At 38.5% G+C, this 17385-nt stretch overlaps 1 protein-coding gene across 1 annotated transcript in view; it reads right to left on the reverse strand.

Moving 5' to 3' along the window:
- Window positions 1-1467, reverse strand: part of LOC124613924 (probable deoxyhypusine synthase) — a 59413-nt gene extending 57946 nt beyond the window's left edge. Inside the window, exons 1-2 of the mRNA XM_047142678.1 lie at window positions 1312-1467; window positions 175-361 (exon numbers count right to left, since the gene is read on the reverse strand). Of these exons, the coding sequence (XP_046998634.1) occupies window positions 175-352 (178 nt within the window). The 5' untranslated portion in view covers window positions 353-361; window positions 1312-1467. The remainder of the gene's footprint in view (window positions 1-174; window positions 362-1311) is intronic.
- Window positions 1468-17385: the final 15918 nt, after the last annotated feature.

Genomic DNA, 17385 nt, shown 5'->3' on the forward strand with positions numbered 1-17385 from the left:
CGCACCTGTGTTTATTCTAATTATGATTATAATAACTACTACCACTGTCTTTGATCAAAATATCACAACCAAGTTATATAGCTAACAGAAAATCAGGTATTTTTAAATAGGGTAATTATTGCTAATTAATAATTTATTTTTGACAAGACTTGTATTAATGAATAAATACATTACCCTGAACTATCGGTGTCCCTTCGGGCAGTGGGGCACTTTCTACTAAGACAGCACTTTTAGCCTTTTCTGGAATATCCTCAGTTAGGCCAACATTTCCTCTCACTATAGTACATTTGTCCTTTTCTTCAACATCATCTCCTTTTTCACATATTTCTTTGACCTCAGTACTTCCTGACATTCTTAGACCCTTGTTAATAGTAGAAAAAATATTTATGGTTACAACTGTGACAATGTTTTACAAAACAGCTCTGTAAAAGCTGCCATAAGTGAAATTTCATTACAAACTACCGGTAGCTTCCACAATTTTAAACTATCAATGAGTAATTCAAACTAAAGTAACTGTGACAGATGCACCTGTTAACTGCATTGAAATTGTGCCAACTGATTAAATTGATAATAGCTTGAATGCCCACTATAGTAAAGTATACAGCATATCCTCAAGGTATTGGTTTTCAAGTTATGAAATCAAACCTGCAGTATGAACTGTAATGAAACAACGAGAATATCTATAATATGATGATATTTTTTCCAATGTTAACTTGAGAAAATGGAGGCTTGGTGGGCATAGGGGTGAAGATGGGGTTTGAGGTGGGGAGAAGGAATGTCACATCATCTGATCCTGTATAATGATAATTTTTTCCCCATCTGTGGTATTTTTCATTTGCATTCTATATGTTCATCTATTGCCTCATTAATAGTTTCCTTTTTATGCAGTTAACATGAAAATATGACATAATACCATCATCTGAATCACAGTTGTACATTGGGTTGCATGGAGTTATCAGCACGAAAGCAGTCATGCAAATTACAGGGAGACTGGAAAGGGCCACAGTTAATCACGTGGGACGAGTGTAATGCGAAAAATTTGGGTATCATATTTTGAATCATGAAATCTTGAAACACATTTTAGCACAGGGCCTACTTATTGAAATTTTTCTGCTGTGTGTTAACATCTCCAAGGGCTAGATTCGAATCTTGTGTACATACAGGTGCAAAACCGTTGCTAAATTCGGATATATACCAATTACTTGTGCCGCAACACAACTACTACTAATACCGTGTTTGTACTTGCACTATCAGTCCCAATACACAATCATTTTCTGGAAATTTGCGCTTTAGACGTGGAAGATTTCCTACCTATAATGCAACTTTAGCACAGGTGTCAATTTCATTTATTAATGCTGTAGAAGACAGGCATCTTATTTCGTTGTTTACAAATCGCCGGTCTTTCCCACTGGTTTTCAAATTCACATAATATCTTTGGTTAGGCTGAGACAACGCCAGTGATCAAGAGAATCGAGCAAAGGAGTTACTTGACGGCTCACTGCACAAACTTTGTGAGCTCCCGTTTTCAGCTGTTTTCTTGCCTCGACCAACAATAGAATCAGGCCTCGGCGCCGAAAGCTTATACTATTTCTTTGCACTTTAATTAACTTGTTTAATTTTAGGTGGTTTATAGTAATGATGTTTCTTAACTATTGTAGGTTAATTGTGAACCCGAAATATTCATGAAGGTACTAGGGAAAACTCGGTAAAATAATGATGCAGCAGGAGGAACCTTATGACTCGCAAGCTGATTCGCCTCTTATAGTTACCATACATGTACGTCTAATCTTTTAGGACGGATACTGAACGAAAGGATCTAAGATTGGACTGATAACATTCAAATTTCTTCTCTCCAGATTTTAGCCATTGTTGTTACAGGCGCAGCTGTTTATTTCGAGTACTATCACACTGAGACTGCACATTTCTATGTTGCAAGATTTTTCGCTTATACTGGATATGCAGAAGCACAGAGCGTTTTAGCACAGAAATATTTGACTGGTAAACAAATTTCACATTACTTATTTGAGAAATATTAAACCTTTTAGCTTATAATGAACAAATACTTCCTCCAAAACAGGAAGCGGCGTTCGTAGAAATGTTACGTTAGCGATACATTGGCTGAAAGAAGCTGTTGCACAAGAGCATCCTCATGCAGCTTACAATTTAGCTATTGTGCATATGGATGGGTACCCAACTGGCCTTCGGCATGGGTGAGTACTGGCGCTAAATTTATGATTTGAGGGAATTTTTCTTTAATAAACTTTTTCCATTATTTTTCAAAGGTAAGTTTGTAGTTACAGTTTTATGAAGTGTAACTCATCTGCATTTATTATTTTTCTTTATTTATTTCTCCCTTGACCATTTGGCACAGGTATATAAATAATATATACATATATTAAACAAATACAACCCAGGATCAGATCAGGCGAGGATGGGGCAGGAAGTTGGGATGGCCTTTTCAATGGAACCACTTCAGCGACTTGGGGAAACCATGGACAACCCAAATAAAGAAGGCTGGTTGGGGGCTTGAATCCTGCATCTCCTGAATGCGAGTCCAGTGCATCAACACAGCCTTAGCCACCTCACTCGGTATATGATTTCGAAAGAAAACCACATGTACCTTGTCTATAAGTAGCTTAAATTATGCACAAGGCATATAATCAGTGTAATCACAAGTGGTTTGGATTCCATATTAAACTGCGTCCCCTTATGCCAGTAGTATTGCTAGGATAGCTTAGGGACACACAAGTTGCCAAACAGTATCCAATTGAAAGGCTTTCACCAGTCCATTGAGCCACACAAAATTATTATTCTATTGAAACATGAAAGTTTGTTGTATTACACTTCTGAAAAATATAAGCAAAGGAACACATAGCAGTACACTTCTGAAAATATTACTTCCCAGCACCCGGTAACATTATATGCATCATAAGTATATCTGCAACTAATTTCTTTCAGTGAGATGATGTATTAAAATACATCTGAAACAGGGAAAACAGGACACCATCAGCAGAAACATTATTTATGAAGAGACTCACAGGTATAGATAGTACATCTGTGAACAGATTAGAATGTACTAAACAATAAACGATAGCCTAGTATTTCTGTAAGCTAACAGAATCACACACATCATAGAAACGTTCCTCAACAAGAAATGTTTTTAACTCTGTTCTGAAGGCTGTTTCCTTCTCCATTCTCTTTATGTTTCTTTGCAGTATATTATAACTTATATTGTCAATGTGGCTCATATATCTTTGTATGCAAGTCGTTCCTTCTCACTTTACATGGAGGGAGCCACATGGAGGGAGTTTGGGTGCTATAACTATCGTTATTGCTATTAAATTGCAGTTCTCGAAATTAAGCTCTTGTCATCAACATTGTGTATGTACAGGGAGGTTGGTTTAAGCATACACAGCTTTTAAGTAGAGGTTTGCAGTATGCTCTTGTAAAGTTATATGTCAAGATTTGAATAGCCCTTTTGTGTACTGGTAATGTAAAGTTATCATTTAATTGACTATAAGTTTTACCCCAAGAAACTATTTCTTAAGATACAAGGGATAAGAAGTCACCAAACAAAGCCACTGTAGCACATTCTGAGGAGCATACTTTTGAAACGATTCTCAGACCAAAACCTGCCTAACTGAGTCTCTGGGAGAGTTTTGTTACGTGGCTTTTTGCTATTTAAGACTCGATCAATATACATTGAAAATTTTGTACACCACACACTTTTTCCTAGTTGAATGTAACTTGTTTTGTTCACATTAAGAGTCAGCCCGTTGGAATTGAACCATGAATGCATGGACTTAAGAATATGATCACTTGTTGTAGACAGAGATTACTTATCATTGCACACTATTACACAAGTGTCATCATAAACAGCATGATCTTAGCTGCAATTTCTGCGATTTGTATGTCATTTATATAAATAAGGAACAGAAGGGGGCTAACACACTACACTGTGATACACTTATTTCGAATTTCTTTGTGTCAGATACTTATCTGATTTTATGATTAGAATGAGCTAATGCAAGTTGTACAACCTGTGACCTATTCTGCTAGTATGACTGAAACTACATATTTTCTATCATTTTTATCCCCATTGTTTCTGGCTTTTCTAAAAGTATTCCTTGACTAAGAATATCGAAAGTTTCAGAAAGCTGTAAATTAACTCTTCCAATACTATTGCTATTTTCTAGGTCTCTAATTATTTCATCTGTGTGATCCATTACTGCTTTTTCTCTACGTCTACCCATTTGAACGCCGTATTGATTATTGTTCAGTAGTTCACAGTCATTTAAGCACTTGGTAGGTTTTTTTGTTTCATTAATCTCTCAAACACTTAAGAGAATGCTGAGAGGTTTGATATGGATCAATAGCTTTCAGCTTTATGTCTATTATCGTTCTAGAACAAAAGTATAGCTTTCGAAATTTTTTATCTATATGGGAACACTCAGTACGCCCAGCTAGCCACGTGGTCTAACGCACTGCTTCCCAAGCGGGAAGGCTTGCCGGTCCCCAGCACGAATCCGCCTGGCGAATTTGTGTTGAGGTCCAGTGTGCCGGCCAGCCAGTGGATGGTTTTTAAGGCGATTTTCCATCTGCCTCGGCGAATGTGGGCTGGTTCCCCATATTCCGCCTATGTTGGCGATCCCTGTGCAAACACTGTCTCCACGTTGGTATACACCATCATTACTCTACCACGCAAACATTTGGGGTTACAGTCGTCTGGTATGAGACGTTCCCAGGGTCCGCTGGGGGCCGTACTGCACAGTCAGTAACGCTGGGTTCAGTGTGGGATGGCAGTCGGGTGGATGGACTGCTGTGGCCTGTTGTGGGGTTGTCGACCACTGAGGGCTATGGTGGGATGAAGCTTCTCTGTCGTTTCTAGGACACCAGTTCAATACACAATACACAATGGGAACACTCCACCACTGAATGATAAATGATAAGTTCGCAGTGTCAGCCTAGAGCTTTGCATAAACTTTTAGACAATATAGTTGTATGGAGATAACAGCGATTGGTTTACTTATAATCAATTATTCAAAATAACAGTCACAATCGCATTATTTATTTTGCCACCAACCAGTTTCAACCTACAATGGGTTCATCTTCAAGGTAATTTAAACCATTTGGTCACTCGCTGGAGTCGTCCCCCTGCCTGTGCACAGGGTGACGACTCCAGCGAGTGACCAAATGGTGTAAATTGCACTGAAGATGACCCCATCCCAGTTTGATACCAGTTGGCGGCAAAATAAATAATGTGATTGTGACCGTTATTTTGAATAATTGATTCGAGCTTTGCAGTTTTTAAAACTGTACAGATTATAAGTGACACTGGTACTTCAACTGCACCTGCTGATATTTTATTTTTGAAGTTTTTGCTCACCTTTATTTCTTTGGTTTCACTAATTGGAAGCATAGTCATGCTATATGCACATGTGCAGTACTTAAGCTTACACTGGTTTGTAAAATTTATAAAGTAATCGTTTACATAATTTAGCAGGTCTTTACATAATTTAGCAGGTCTTATTGTCATTAGCATTCATAAGTGTGAGTTCATGACTGTTCCCTGTTTTGGTTTCTACAATTCCTCATACAGACTTTGACTTATTGCCTGCGGTCTTATTATGTTTTTCCTGTGCAGGTACCTATTGATATATTTTCTCATAAGTCTATACATATTCTACAGAATGGATCTCTGTAGATCTTTTCATTTCAAAACTGAGCCTTCTTAGAGTACTACAGAAAATCTTAGTGTATGTGCTTGACTTACTGGTCACACATGAATGGACTATGGTCAATTCCTTCAAAAAACACATTTCAAAATTAGTCGTAAATACTGAATAGAGAGAATTACAAGCGTTGTTAGAGCATGATGGTGAAAGAACTTCTAACCAGGAGTCATTACTTAGACTATTTCTAAACTTACACAATTTTTTTTATAAGAAAGATGTTGAGGAAGAGATTTCTGAGAACATACATTTGAAGAGCAGCATTGTATGGTAATGAGTCATGGACTGTGGGAAAACCAGAAAAGAAGAGTAGCAAAGCATATGAGGTGTGGTGCTACAGAAGGATGCTGAAAATTAGGTGGACTGATTAGGTAAGGAATGAGGAGATTCACGCAACTTTGGCGAAGAACGGAACATGTGGCAAACATTGACAAGAAGAAGGGTTAGGATGATGGGACACATGTTAAGATGTCAGGGACAGGCTTCCATGGTGCTAGAGCGACCTGTAGAGGGTAAAAACTGTAGGGGAAGACAGAGGTTGGAACACATCCAACAAATAATTGAGGATGTGGGGAGGGGGGGGGGTGAAGTCCTGTTCTAAGATGAAGAGGAATTTGTGGCATTCCACATCAGACCAGTCAGAAGACTGGTGACTCCAGAAATAAAGAAAATACATCCATTTCTTTAACAAGAGTAAATGGAACTGTGAGGATGGTGGGATTATGATCAGATATCCCTAAATCAGTATTAATAATTTCTATCTCTGCAGTATACAATTTGAAAATACGTTTTCTTTAAGATGCTCCACTCATTGAAGCTGGACCGTACATTAAGAAATACCTCTTTTGATCAACATTCAGTCAAAAGGTTTACAATGAAGTCCCCACAGACAATTATAATGACTATTTCAGTAAACATATTGTCTCGCAAGAATGTTAACTTATTGACGAAAATGTCTGTAACTCTACTAGGTGATCTACATGCTACTGTAATTATTATTTTACCCAGTTCCCCATTCAACTGAATCACAGCAGCTTCAAAATACTTTTCGATTCTCATTGCTTCTGTCTCACACTTCCTTGTATATCGAACAAAGGATTTGATAAAAATGCAAACTGCTCCACTTTTAAATGTGATTTGAGACTTTCTCGGCGTATTCCATTCGTGAAATCTTCTCGGCTGATCACCCGAGAAGATTTCACGAATGCTCCACTTTTGATATCCTTTCTATCGAACTACCTGGCTGAACCAGCCCTAGATCAACAATATATCTGAACTGGGGCAAAAACTTGATAATGACGCCCCTCCCCCCCCCCCTTCCACTCAAGCGCTTGAGATAGGATATCAAAAATAAAAAAAAATGGATTTTTCGAAAAACGTTCATTTTGTAGTGTACATCTTTCTGAGGAGGTTGATATATAAAACATTCATGTTAGAGGAAATGTAAGGCAGGTTTGGTCTTAAATGTGCCAAAGTGCATGTTCTATCGCACTTCGCTGTGTTTCACTTCATGGAATTCAAATGGGTATATTTTGTGGTTCAAAAATGGCTCTGAGCACTATGGGACTCAACTGCTGAGGTCATTAGTCCCCTAGAACTTAGAACTAGTTAAACCTAACTAACCTAAGGACATCACACACATCCATGCCCGAGGCAGGATTCGAACCTGCGACCGTAGCGGTCTCGCGGTTCCAGACTGCAGCGCCAGAACCGCGCGGCCACTTCGGCCGGCCTGGGTATATTTTGTATGGAAGCCATAAAACACATACTCAGGACAGTGGAAATTAAAACGTCCTGTGGTGCTTCTCCTGCTCCCAGTCAGCCAGTTTGACATTCTAACTCCCTTAAAAAAAAGCTCACAATTAATGCCGCACGGGCTTATTTGTGACTATGAGATTAAGAATTCTTCCAAAAAATTTGCACTGTTTATTGTGTATTAGCTAATAACTTTTGTGTGACATAAAATTAAAAATAGGAAACATAAAACCAGTAAAGACAGGAGACATGCAAGATAGTAACAGTTCTTCAGTCCTTAGGTCCCAGCATTTTTTTCTCTCTAATCTTGCTACTGCTTTTAGACAGAGTACTTTCCTTTCTGCGAAAGAATCTATTACCTCATCAAAGTTTGTCAAACGTTTTGCTACATTTCTTCAGTCCATAGGTCCCAGCATTTTTTCTCTCTGATCTTGCTACTGCTTTTACACAGAGTGCTTTCCTTTCTGCAAAAGAATCTATTACCTCATCAAAGTTTGTCAAACATTTTGTTACATTTCTTCAGTCCGTAGGTCCTAGCATTTTTTTCTCTCTAATCTTGCTACTTCTTTTACAGGGAGTGCTTTCCTTTCTGCGAAAGAATCTATTACCTCATCAAAGTTTGTCAAACGTTTTGCTACATTTCTTCAGCCCATAGGTCCCAGCATTTTTTCTCTCTAATCTTGCTACTGCTTTTACACGGAGTGCTTTCCTTTCTGCAAAAGAATCTATTACCTCATCAAAGTTTGTCAAACATTTTGTTACATTTCTTCAATCCGTAGGTCCTAGCATTTTTTTCTCTCTAATCTTGCTACTTCTTTTACAGGGAGTGCTTTCCTTTCTGCGAAAGAATCTATTACCTCATCAAAGTTTGTCAAACGTTTTGCTACATTTCTTCAGCCCATAGGTCCCAGCATTTTTTCTCTCTAATCTTGCTACTGCTTTTACACAGAGTGTTTTCCTTTCTGCAAAAGAATCTATTACCTCATCAAAACGTCATTGTCTGATACTAAAAAAGTTGTTACTACAAACAGTAACCCAAGACTGGTGTGGTTTCTCGATTTGATTAGATCTATTTTGTCACTGTCTGGTACATAAAATGAAATCAACCCTTCAAATATTATAGCAGTTGCAACACACGCCCAATAAACGAGACTGTTTTCGCACAAATGGTCATTTTATCTACCTCAGTTACATAAATAACATGACAGAATATAATTCACAAAGTACCAATATCAAACGCCTATTAGGCCTACTACAAGAAAAACTTTCATGTTAGGAAATAGTTTCATATTTCATTCATACACTCCAGTTTCACAAGGACGAGATCAATAAGTAGTAGTAGGAAATTTATATATAAATTTGGAATCGTATATTTTTCCATATAATTTGTGTGATTCCCCATTTCTTCTCCTTTATCATTCTAACAATCAATCATGTTGCCACCGTAACTATTCCTGTCATTTTCAAAATTTATTCTCCAGTTAACTTCACTAACCCTGCCAGAATCACTGGGTCAGTTATCCTTCGTTTATTCTCTGGTTAGACATTACTGCGAGTTCGTACAACGCGTTTTCCGCGCTATTCCGAGAATAGCAGCTGCTAACAAGGGACTGTACAACTGGCCTTTAGTAGTCATGCATTCCAGCAAAATTTTTCTGTCAAAATTTCATTTCTTAGATACACCAAGAGGATAATATGTAATCTTTCTTACCTGTTAGCCTTTTATTTCCACTCTGGTAGTCTGAATGTATTCACGTGTTCGTGTTTGTTGGGCTTAGCGTGTTCAGCTCTGTCCTCTTTTGTCTGTGGGGAAAGCATTTTCTTTCTTGATGCGGCAAGGATTCCTCTGGCAGGGACATCACATACACTTTGCACACATTCAAAAATCAACTTATAATTCGTTCAGGAATCATTTTAGAATGTGTTAAAAAATTTTCAGACACCAACAGGGATGCATTTCAAAACCATATGATTAACAATTAGAACAACTTATGCTGGATGCTAGGTGCTTTGTAAAACAAGATTGCTTTATTTAACTTCCTGGCAGATTAAAACTGTGTGCTGGAGACTCGAACTCGGTCCAGCACACAGTTTTAATCAGCCAGGAAGTTTCATATCAGCGCACACTCTGCTGCAGAGTGAAAATCTCATTCTGGAAGATTGCTTTATTCAAGAACATGAATATGGCACCCCCTGAAGTTGCCAAGTTGCCACCCTGGGCAGGTAACCCGGTACGCCATCCCCCCCCCCCCCCCCCCAAAGGATCTGGGCCTGAGCTGAACTAAAATGATTAATCTTAACAATAACTAATTCAACATCCCTGCACCAGCGCTCCATAATAGAAAAAGAGTCAATTTAATCATCGTTAATTGCACCTTCAAATTAAAAAAAATGGTTCAAATGGCTCTGAGCACTATGGGACTTAACATCTGAGGTCATCAGTCCCCTAGAACTTAGAACTACTTAAGCCTAACTAACCTAAGGACATCACACACATCCATGCCTGAGGCAGGATTCGAACCTGGGACCGTAGCGGTCGCGTGTTTCCAGACTGAAGCGCCTAGAACAACTTGGCCACACAGACTGGCCAAGTTCAAAATCTATATTTCTCAAACTCTTGATAAGCTACAGCTATAGCTTAAAATATGAAAATCTCTAGCACATAGACTGGTAACAGTTATAAATAGATTCTGTTGTGTCGTATCTGTAATGCACACTGCAACTGCCACTTGTGAGGATGGAACTTCAGCTGCCAGCGAAGGGTCTTATTCTACTATTGCTGGTGTCAGGTCTTCTGCTACCATCGTACGGTCTTCTGCTAACAGTGTAGCTTCCTATACTACTACTCTTTTGCTGCTGGTGTAGGGTCTTCTGCTGACAGTGTAGGATCCATTGCTTCCAGTGTAAGACCTGTGTTGGAGATAACCTGGCTTCTCCTAGAGGTGAAATGGCCTCTTCTCTAGGTGCACAGGCGTCTTTTGCAGATGACCTCGATTCTGCTGCAGTTGGTCCGACTTCTGATATACATGGCATGACCTTTGCTTTACTGGGTGCCATGACTTCAATTGTACATGACCTGACATTAGTGTCTAGTGACCGGGGATTTCACAGATGAATTGCTTCAATAATCGCATCAATATATGATTTAATGAACTTCAGTTTTCAGTTGTCGTTGCTTCTATGTCGTTATTGTTCCTGTAGAGACAATTCCTGGTTAAGTGGCCTCTTACAGAACTGTCTGCACAAAGAATTGTTGCATATGCAAAAATCACTGCAGAACTTTTCAAGGCTTTTGTTTTTGGACTTTATTCCAAGACTAAGACATGAATTTTTCATGATATTATGTCTGTGAGGTATACTAACAATAAAGTAATTCACTTCAAATGTTTTTTGCAAAGCTCCCCTAAGAGCATTCCTACACATTTGCTGTCATTCCTATAAACATCGTTTGCAGCTCCAATTAACACACAGCCGCTACCATACTTTAATATCTTGTCACATCCTTTCAGTACTTCCTTGAGAGAAGTGCTGGATTTGGTGACACCTTAGACACTAAAATTCGATTCTCCGATTTTTCTAACTACTCCTACTTCGCTTCCATGAATGTCAGATAGTACAATATTATGTAATATGGCTGTTGTGCTGATTATCGTGTGATACCTGTGTGTAGGAGGACAATATCTTAGTTGTGCTTCTGATGTTTTTATATCTTTGCCGCTTGCGACTGACACACGAGCTTTTATTTGTTTGCATATGTTTTTGTCGTTGTTAATAAAAACGTTTCTTTTATTTGAAGGACCTTTCTTTTGCCCAAGTAATAAAACTTATTCACTCCAAACTGTAATAACTTGCGTACAGTCTGTCTAACAGGTTATGGCCACAGTAAAACGCTTTTATTAACTGGGATAACGTTTTATTTACTTCGTGTCAATCAGTTCTTTGAAGAGAGATCAGTTACATCGAAGATTATCTCTGTGAAAGTGAAAAGGTAAAAGATGAATCGAACAAAGATTTTCAGTATCCAGAAAGTTGATGGACGTAATTTTCAGTTTTAAAAATATCAAATGGAAATTATCTTTCATGCCGAAAAATCGCTGGACTTCGCTGACAGAAGTAAAGCAAGGCCAGTTGACAGGGCAGATGTACAGAGCATGTGGGATGAGCTTAATGCAAAAACGGTGCTTTTTATTTTGAATAGTATGGAATTTGACAAGCTGCAAATTCTACAGCAAATTGTATATGGAACCATCTTAAGATAATTCATGAATAGCGATCTGCAATCGTTCCAGTGCGAAAGCACTGAAACATCTATGTCTGAAGAGGCCACATACAGAATTGCGGCTTGGAGGTGCAGGGGACAGGTGGGGCTTTTTGATTGATTCTTATTTCAGCTAGGAACATGATGGTTTAGCCTGGACCAGCCACCATTTATGTAGCGATCTGTCTTACTGTAGCCATGTTATAGTACAATATAGTAAGCAAGATTTGTATGATGAACTGGAGCTGGCACCCAGGCAAATTGTGAGAATCTATTAATTCCTTTTGTGAAAGATTTTAATTGAGCTGAAATTAATGCTCAGCTATTGGTAACATTTGTGCATACACAGTTAAGATTTTATGTGCAAAAAATGCCAGAAACATGTTTTTCTTGGAGGTTTCTGAAGTGCATCACTTCTGTACTTTAAACTTATACAAATTGTTTCAAACTTTGCATGAAGGTAGATAAATACATAAAATAAAAACGGATTTTTTTATTCTGTAGTCTTTATCCATTGATGAGATACATTGACTTAAAGCTGAGCTAGTTGTGGTATATAAAATTCGTTCTTACATAAATTGAATTCACGGAAAATGTTTGAAGTGAATCACACAAATAAAAAAAATGCATTCTTACGATAAAATTTTAAACTATCTTTCAAAAATCTAGCTTCATTCGGATTTTACATGCAAAAAAACACGTTTTTTGTGAGCTTATTACCGCTCCATGTCTATGTTTCAAACTTATGCGAATAGGTTCAAATTTTGTAAGAAGGTATAAAAATACATGTAATTAATGGTTGTTCTGGTGTTTAGTGAAAGCTTTATTCGTTGGCATGATATAAGCAAGATGATTCGAAAGACAATAAAAAAACCTATACTGAATTAGTCATCGCCTGAGTCAACAAAAATCTACATTGATTGTCAAGCTATGTTGGTCAAATATCAAAATTATGCTCAAGTAAAGGTTGGGAAACAGAATGAAAAGTGCTCCTATGGGCAGAGTTATGATCTAAAAGAAGGGAACTGCCTTTTCAACTTATTTAGCAGTTTCATTCAAAAACATTTCAATCAAAGCATTTTGACATATTTACACTTTCTTACTTCCCCAGCTGTGAGGTGTTGGTGCACCTGCATTTTGCACCTGGAATTTGCAAAGTCTCTGATTAAGTGCCAAAAATCGAGAAAATTACCGGCCATTGTAAACAATATATAGTATCATGTGACTGAAGGGCATACAGGTAAAAGCTAAAAAGGTTTTCTGGGGGGATAAACTTTCTGAAGGTGGATTTGTTTCTATGAGAATGTTAAAACAGTTTTTGGGTTTGTGGGTGGGAGTTTATTTTTTCCTCAAGTGGCCATTTCTTCTCCAAATGTACTCCCTGTTGCATATATGGCGATGGGTGTAAGAACAAATAGTCACAAATTTATGTGCTTCTAAAGCTGGGATGCATCTACAATAGTGGTGGTGCATCTATAATATGAAATATCCGAAAGTGGGGAAATATGCATCCCAAACATAAATGACATCTTATGTCATACTGCACAACATGACAGATGCCATGCTGGATGACATGATGGCATGTGTCGTGTTATATGACATGACATCATGTATCATGTTATTTTACTTGACATGATGGATTATATTACATGACATAGACATTAATACTAACAAGTAAGAAAGATTGAGCATGTCACTATGTTTTGATTTAAATGTCTTCGAAGCTGCCAGACAAGTCAAAAAGCTAGTTCCCTTTTTTTACATCCCTAACTCTGCCCCCATGAACCATGGACCTTGCCGTTGGTGGGGAGGCTTGCGTGCCTCAGCGATACAGAGGGCCGTACCATAGGTGCAACCACAATGGAGGGGTATCTGTTGAGAGGCCAGACAAACATGTGGTTCCTGATGAGGGGCAGCAGCCTTTTCAGTAGTTGCAGGGGCAACAGTCTGGATGATTGACTGATCTGGCCTTGTAACATTAACCAAAACGGCCTGGCTGTGCTGGTACTGCGAACGGCTGAAAGCAAGGGGAAACTACAGCCGTAATTTTTCCCGAGGACATGCAGCTTTACTGTATTATTAAATGATGATGGCGTCCTCTTGGGTAAAATATTCCGGAGGTAAAATAGTCCCCCATTCGGATCTCCGGGCGGGGACTACTCAAGAGGACGTCGTTATCAGGAGAAAGAAAACTGGCATTCTACGGATCGGAGCGTGGAATGTCAGATCCTTTAATTGGGCAGGTAGGTTAGAAAATTTAAAAAGGGAAATGGATAGGTTAAAGTTAGATATAGTGGGAATTAGTGAAGTTCGGTGGCAGGAGGAACAAGACTTTTGGTCAGGTGATTACAGGGTTATAAATACAAAATCAAATAGGGGTAATGCAGGAGTAGGTTTAATAATGAATAAAAAAATAGGAGTGCGGGTTAGCTACTACAAACAGCATAGTGAACGCATTATTGTTGCCAAGATAGACACAAAGCCCATGCCTACTACAGTAGTACAAATTTATATGCCAACTAGCTCTGCAGATGATGAAGAAATTGATGAAATGTATGTCGAGATAAAAGAAATTATTCAGGTAGTGAAGGGAGACGAAAATTTCATAGTCATGGGTGACTGGAATTCGTCAGTAGAAAAACGGAGAGAAGGAAACATAGTAGGTGGATATGGATTGGGGGGAAGAAATGAAAGAGGAAGCCGCCTTGTAGAATTTTGCACAGAGCATAACTTAATCATAGCTAACACTTGGTTCAAGAATCATGAAAGAAGGTTGTATACCTGGAAGAATCCTGGAGATACTAAAAGGTATCTGATAGATTACATAATGGTAAGACAGAGATTTATGAACCAGGTTTTAAATTGTAAGACATTTCCAGGGGCAGATGTGGATTCTCACCACAATCTATTGGTTATGAACTGCAGATTGAAACTGAAGAAACTGAAAAAAGGCGGGAATTTAAGGAGATGGGACCTGGATAAACTGAAAGAACCAGAGGTTGTAGAGAGTTTCAGGGAGAGCATAAGGGAACAATTGACAGGAATGGGGGAAAGAAATACAGTAGAAGAAGAATGGGTAGCTCTGAGGGATGAAGTAGTGAAGGCAGCAGAGGATCAAGTAGGTAAAAGGACGAGGGCTAATAGAAATCCTTGGGTAACAGAACAAATATTGAATTTAATTGATGAAAGGAGAAAATATAAAAATGCAGTAAATGAAGCAGGCAAAAAGGAATACAAACGTCTCAAAAATGAGATCGACAGGGAGTGCAAAATGGGTAAGCAGGAATGGCTAGAGGACAAATGTAAGGATGTAGAGGCTTGTCTCACTAGGGGTAAGATAGATACTGCCTACAGGAAAATTAAAGAGACCTTTGGAGAGAAGAGAACCACTTGTATGAATATCAAGAGCTCATGTGGCAACCCAGTTCTAAGCAAAGAAGGGAAGGCAGAAAGGTGGAAGGATTATATAGAGGGTTTATACAAGGGTGATGTACATGAGGACAATATTATGGAAATGGAAGAGGATGTAGATGAAGATGAAATGGGAGATAAGATACTGCGTGAAGAGTTTGACAGAGCACTGAAAGACCTGAGTCGAAACAAGGCCCCGGGAGTAGACAACATTCCATTAGAACTACTGATGGCCTTGGGAGAGCCAGTCATGACAAAACTCTACCATCTGGTGAGCAAGATGTATGAGACAGGCGAAATACCCACAGACTTCAAGAAGAATATAATAATTCCAATCCCAAAGAAAGCATGTGTTGACAGATGTGAAAATTACCGAACTATCAGTTTAATAAGTCACAGCTGCAAAATACTAACGCGAATTCTTTACAGACGAATGGAAAAACTGGTAGAAGAGGACCTCGAGGAAGATCAGTTTGGATTCCACAGAAATGTTGGAACACGTGAGGCAATACTAACCTTATGACTTATCTTAGAAGAAAGATTAAGAAAAGGCAAACCTACGTTTCTAGCATTTGTAGACTTAGAGAAAGCTTTTGACAACGTTAACTGGAATACTCTCTTTCAAATTCTGAAGATGGCAGGGGTAAAATACAAGGAGCGAAAGGCTATTTACAATTTGTACAGAAACCAGATGGCAGTTATAAGAGGCGAGGGGCATGAAAGGGAAGCAGTGGTTGGGAAAGGAGTGAGACAGGGTTGTAGCCTCTCCCCGATGTTATTCAATCTGTATATTGAGCAAGCAGTAAAGGAAACAAAAGAAAAATTCGGAGTAGGTATTAAAATTCATGGAGAAGAAGTAAAAACTTTGAGGATCGCCGATGACATTGTAATTCTGTCAGAGACAGCAAAGGACTTGGAAGAGCAGTTGAACGAAATGGACAGTGTCTTGAAAGGAGGATATAAGATGAACATCAACAAAAGCAAAACGAGGATAATGGAATGTAGTCAAATTAAATCGGGTGATGCTGAGGGGATTAGATTAGGAAATGAGACACTTAAAGTAGTAAAGGAGTTTTGCTATTTAGGGAGTAAAATAACTGATGATGGTCGAAGTAGAGAGGATATAAAATGTAGACTGGCAATGGCAAGGAAATCGTTTCTGAAGAAGAGAAATTTGTTAACATCGAGTATAGATTTAAGTGTCAGGAAGTCGTTTCTGAAAGTATTTGTATGGAGTGTAGCCATGTATGGAAGTGAAACATGGACGATAACCAGTTTGGACAAGAAGAGAATAGAAGCTTTCGAAATGTGGTGCTACAGAAGAATGCTGAAGATAAGGTGGGTAGATCACGTAACTAATGAGGAGGTATTGAATAGGATTGGGGAGAAGAGAAGTTTGTGGCACAACTTGACTAGAAGAAGGGATCGGTTGGTAGGACATGTTTTGAGGCATCAAGGGATCACAAGTTTAGCATTGGAGGGCAGCGTGGAGGGAAAAAATCGTAGAGGGAGACCAAGAGATCAATACACTAAGCAGATTCAGAAGGATGTAGGTTGCAGTAGGTACTGGGAGATGAAGAAGCTTGCACAGGATAGAGTAGCATGGAGAACTGCATCAAACCAGTCTCAGGACTGAAGACAACAACAACAACAACAACTCTGCCTAGGACATATTCGCCTTTTTTGTGGTATGATAGTAGCATTTTTCATTCTGGTAAGTACAGTTACATCAAACACGCTCTGCAGCATATTGTTCTTATGACATTGGTATAATGTGTTGCTACATCATAACGTAAAACAGCATGTGTACTAGTAGAAAGTTTTGAGACGGTGTCAGGTGTAGAAACAGCAATAGTCAGTTCTGAGAGAAGTAGTTATATATGGAAGTTAAAGTGGGTAAAGTACAATAACTATGTAGCAAAAGGTATTAAACTATGTCCAGTGTCTCAAAACTGTATCCACTCAAAGTGTATGGCACAGTCAAACACAGTAAAGTTGAAATGTGACTGTCATGTGATCTGTAAGCTGCAGCATTACTTAAGTACCACTTCAGTATTGAAGAATGCGTAAAAAAAAATCACCACAGCGGGATTTGGAATTTGCCGAGATGTACATCAGAAATACTGAAGGATATTTTCATAATATCATCAAACAAGAAATGAATTATCAGTATGGATAGGGTGTCTCTGTTAGGTGAAATGGTTTTAGTCAGTCCAAATTTGTAAGAGT

This window comes from Schistocerca americana, chromosome 4 (genome assembly GCF_021461395.2).
Source record: "Schistocerca americana isolate TAMUIC-IGC-003095 chromosome 4, iqSchAmer2.1, whole genome shotgun sequence".
NCBI classification, from domain to species: domain Eukaryota; kingdom Metazoa; phylum Arthropoda; class Insecta; order Orthoptera; family Acrididae; genus Schistocerca; species Schistocerca americana.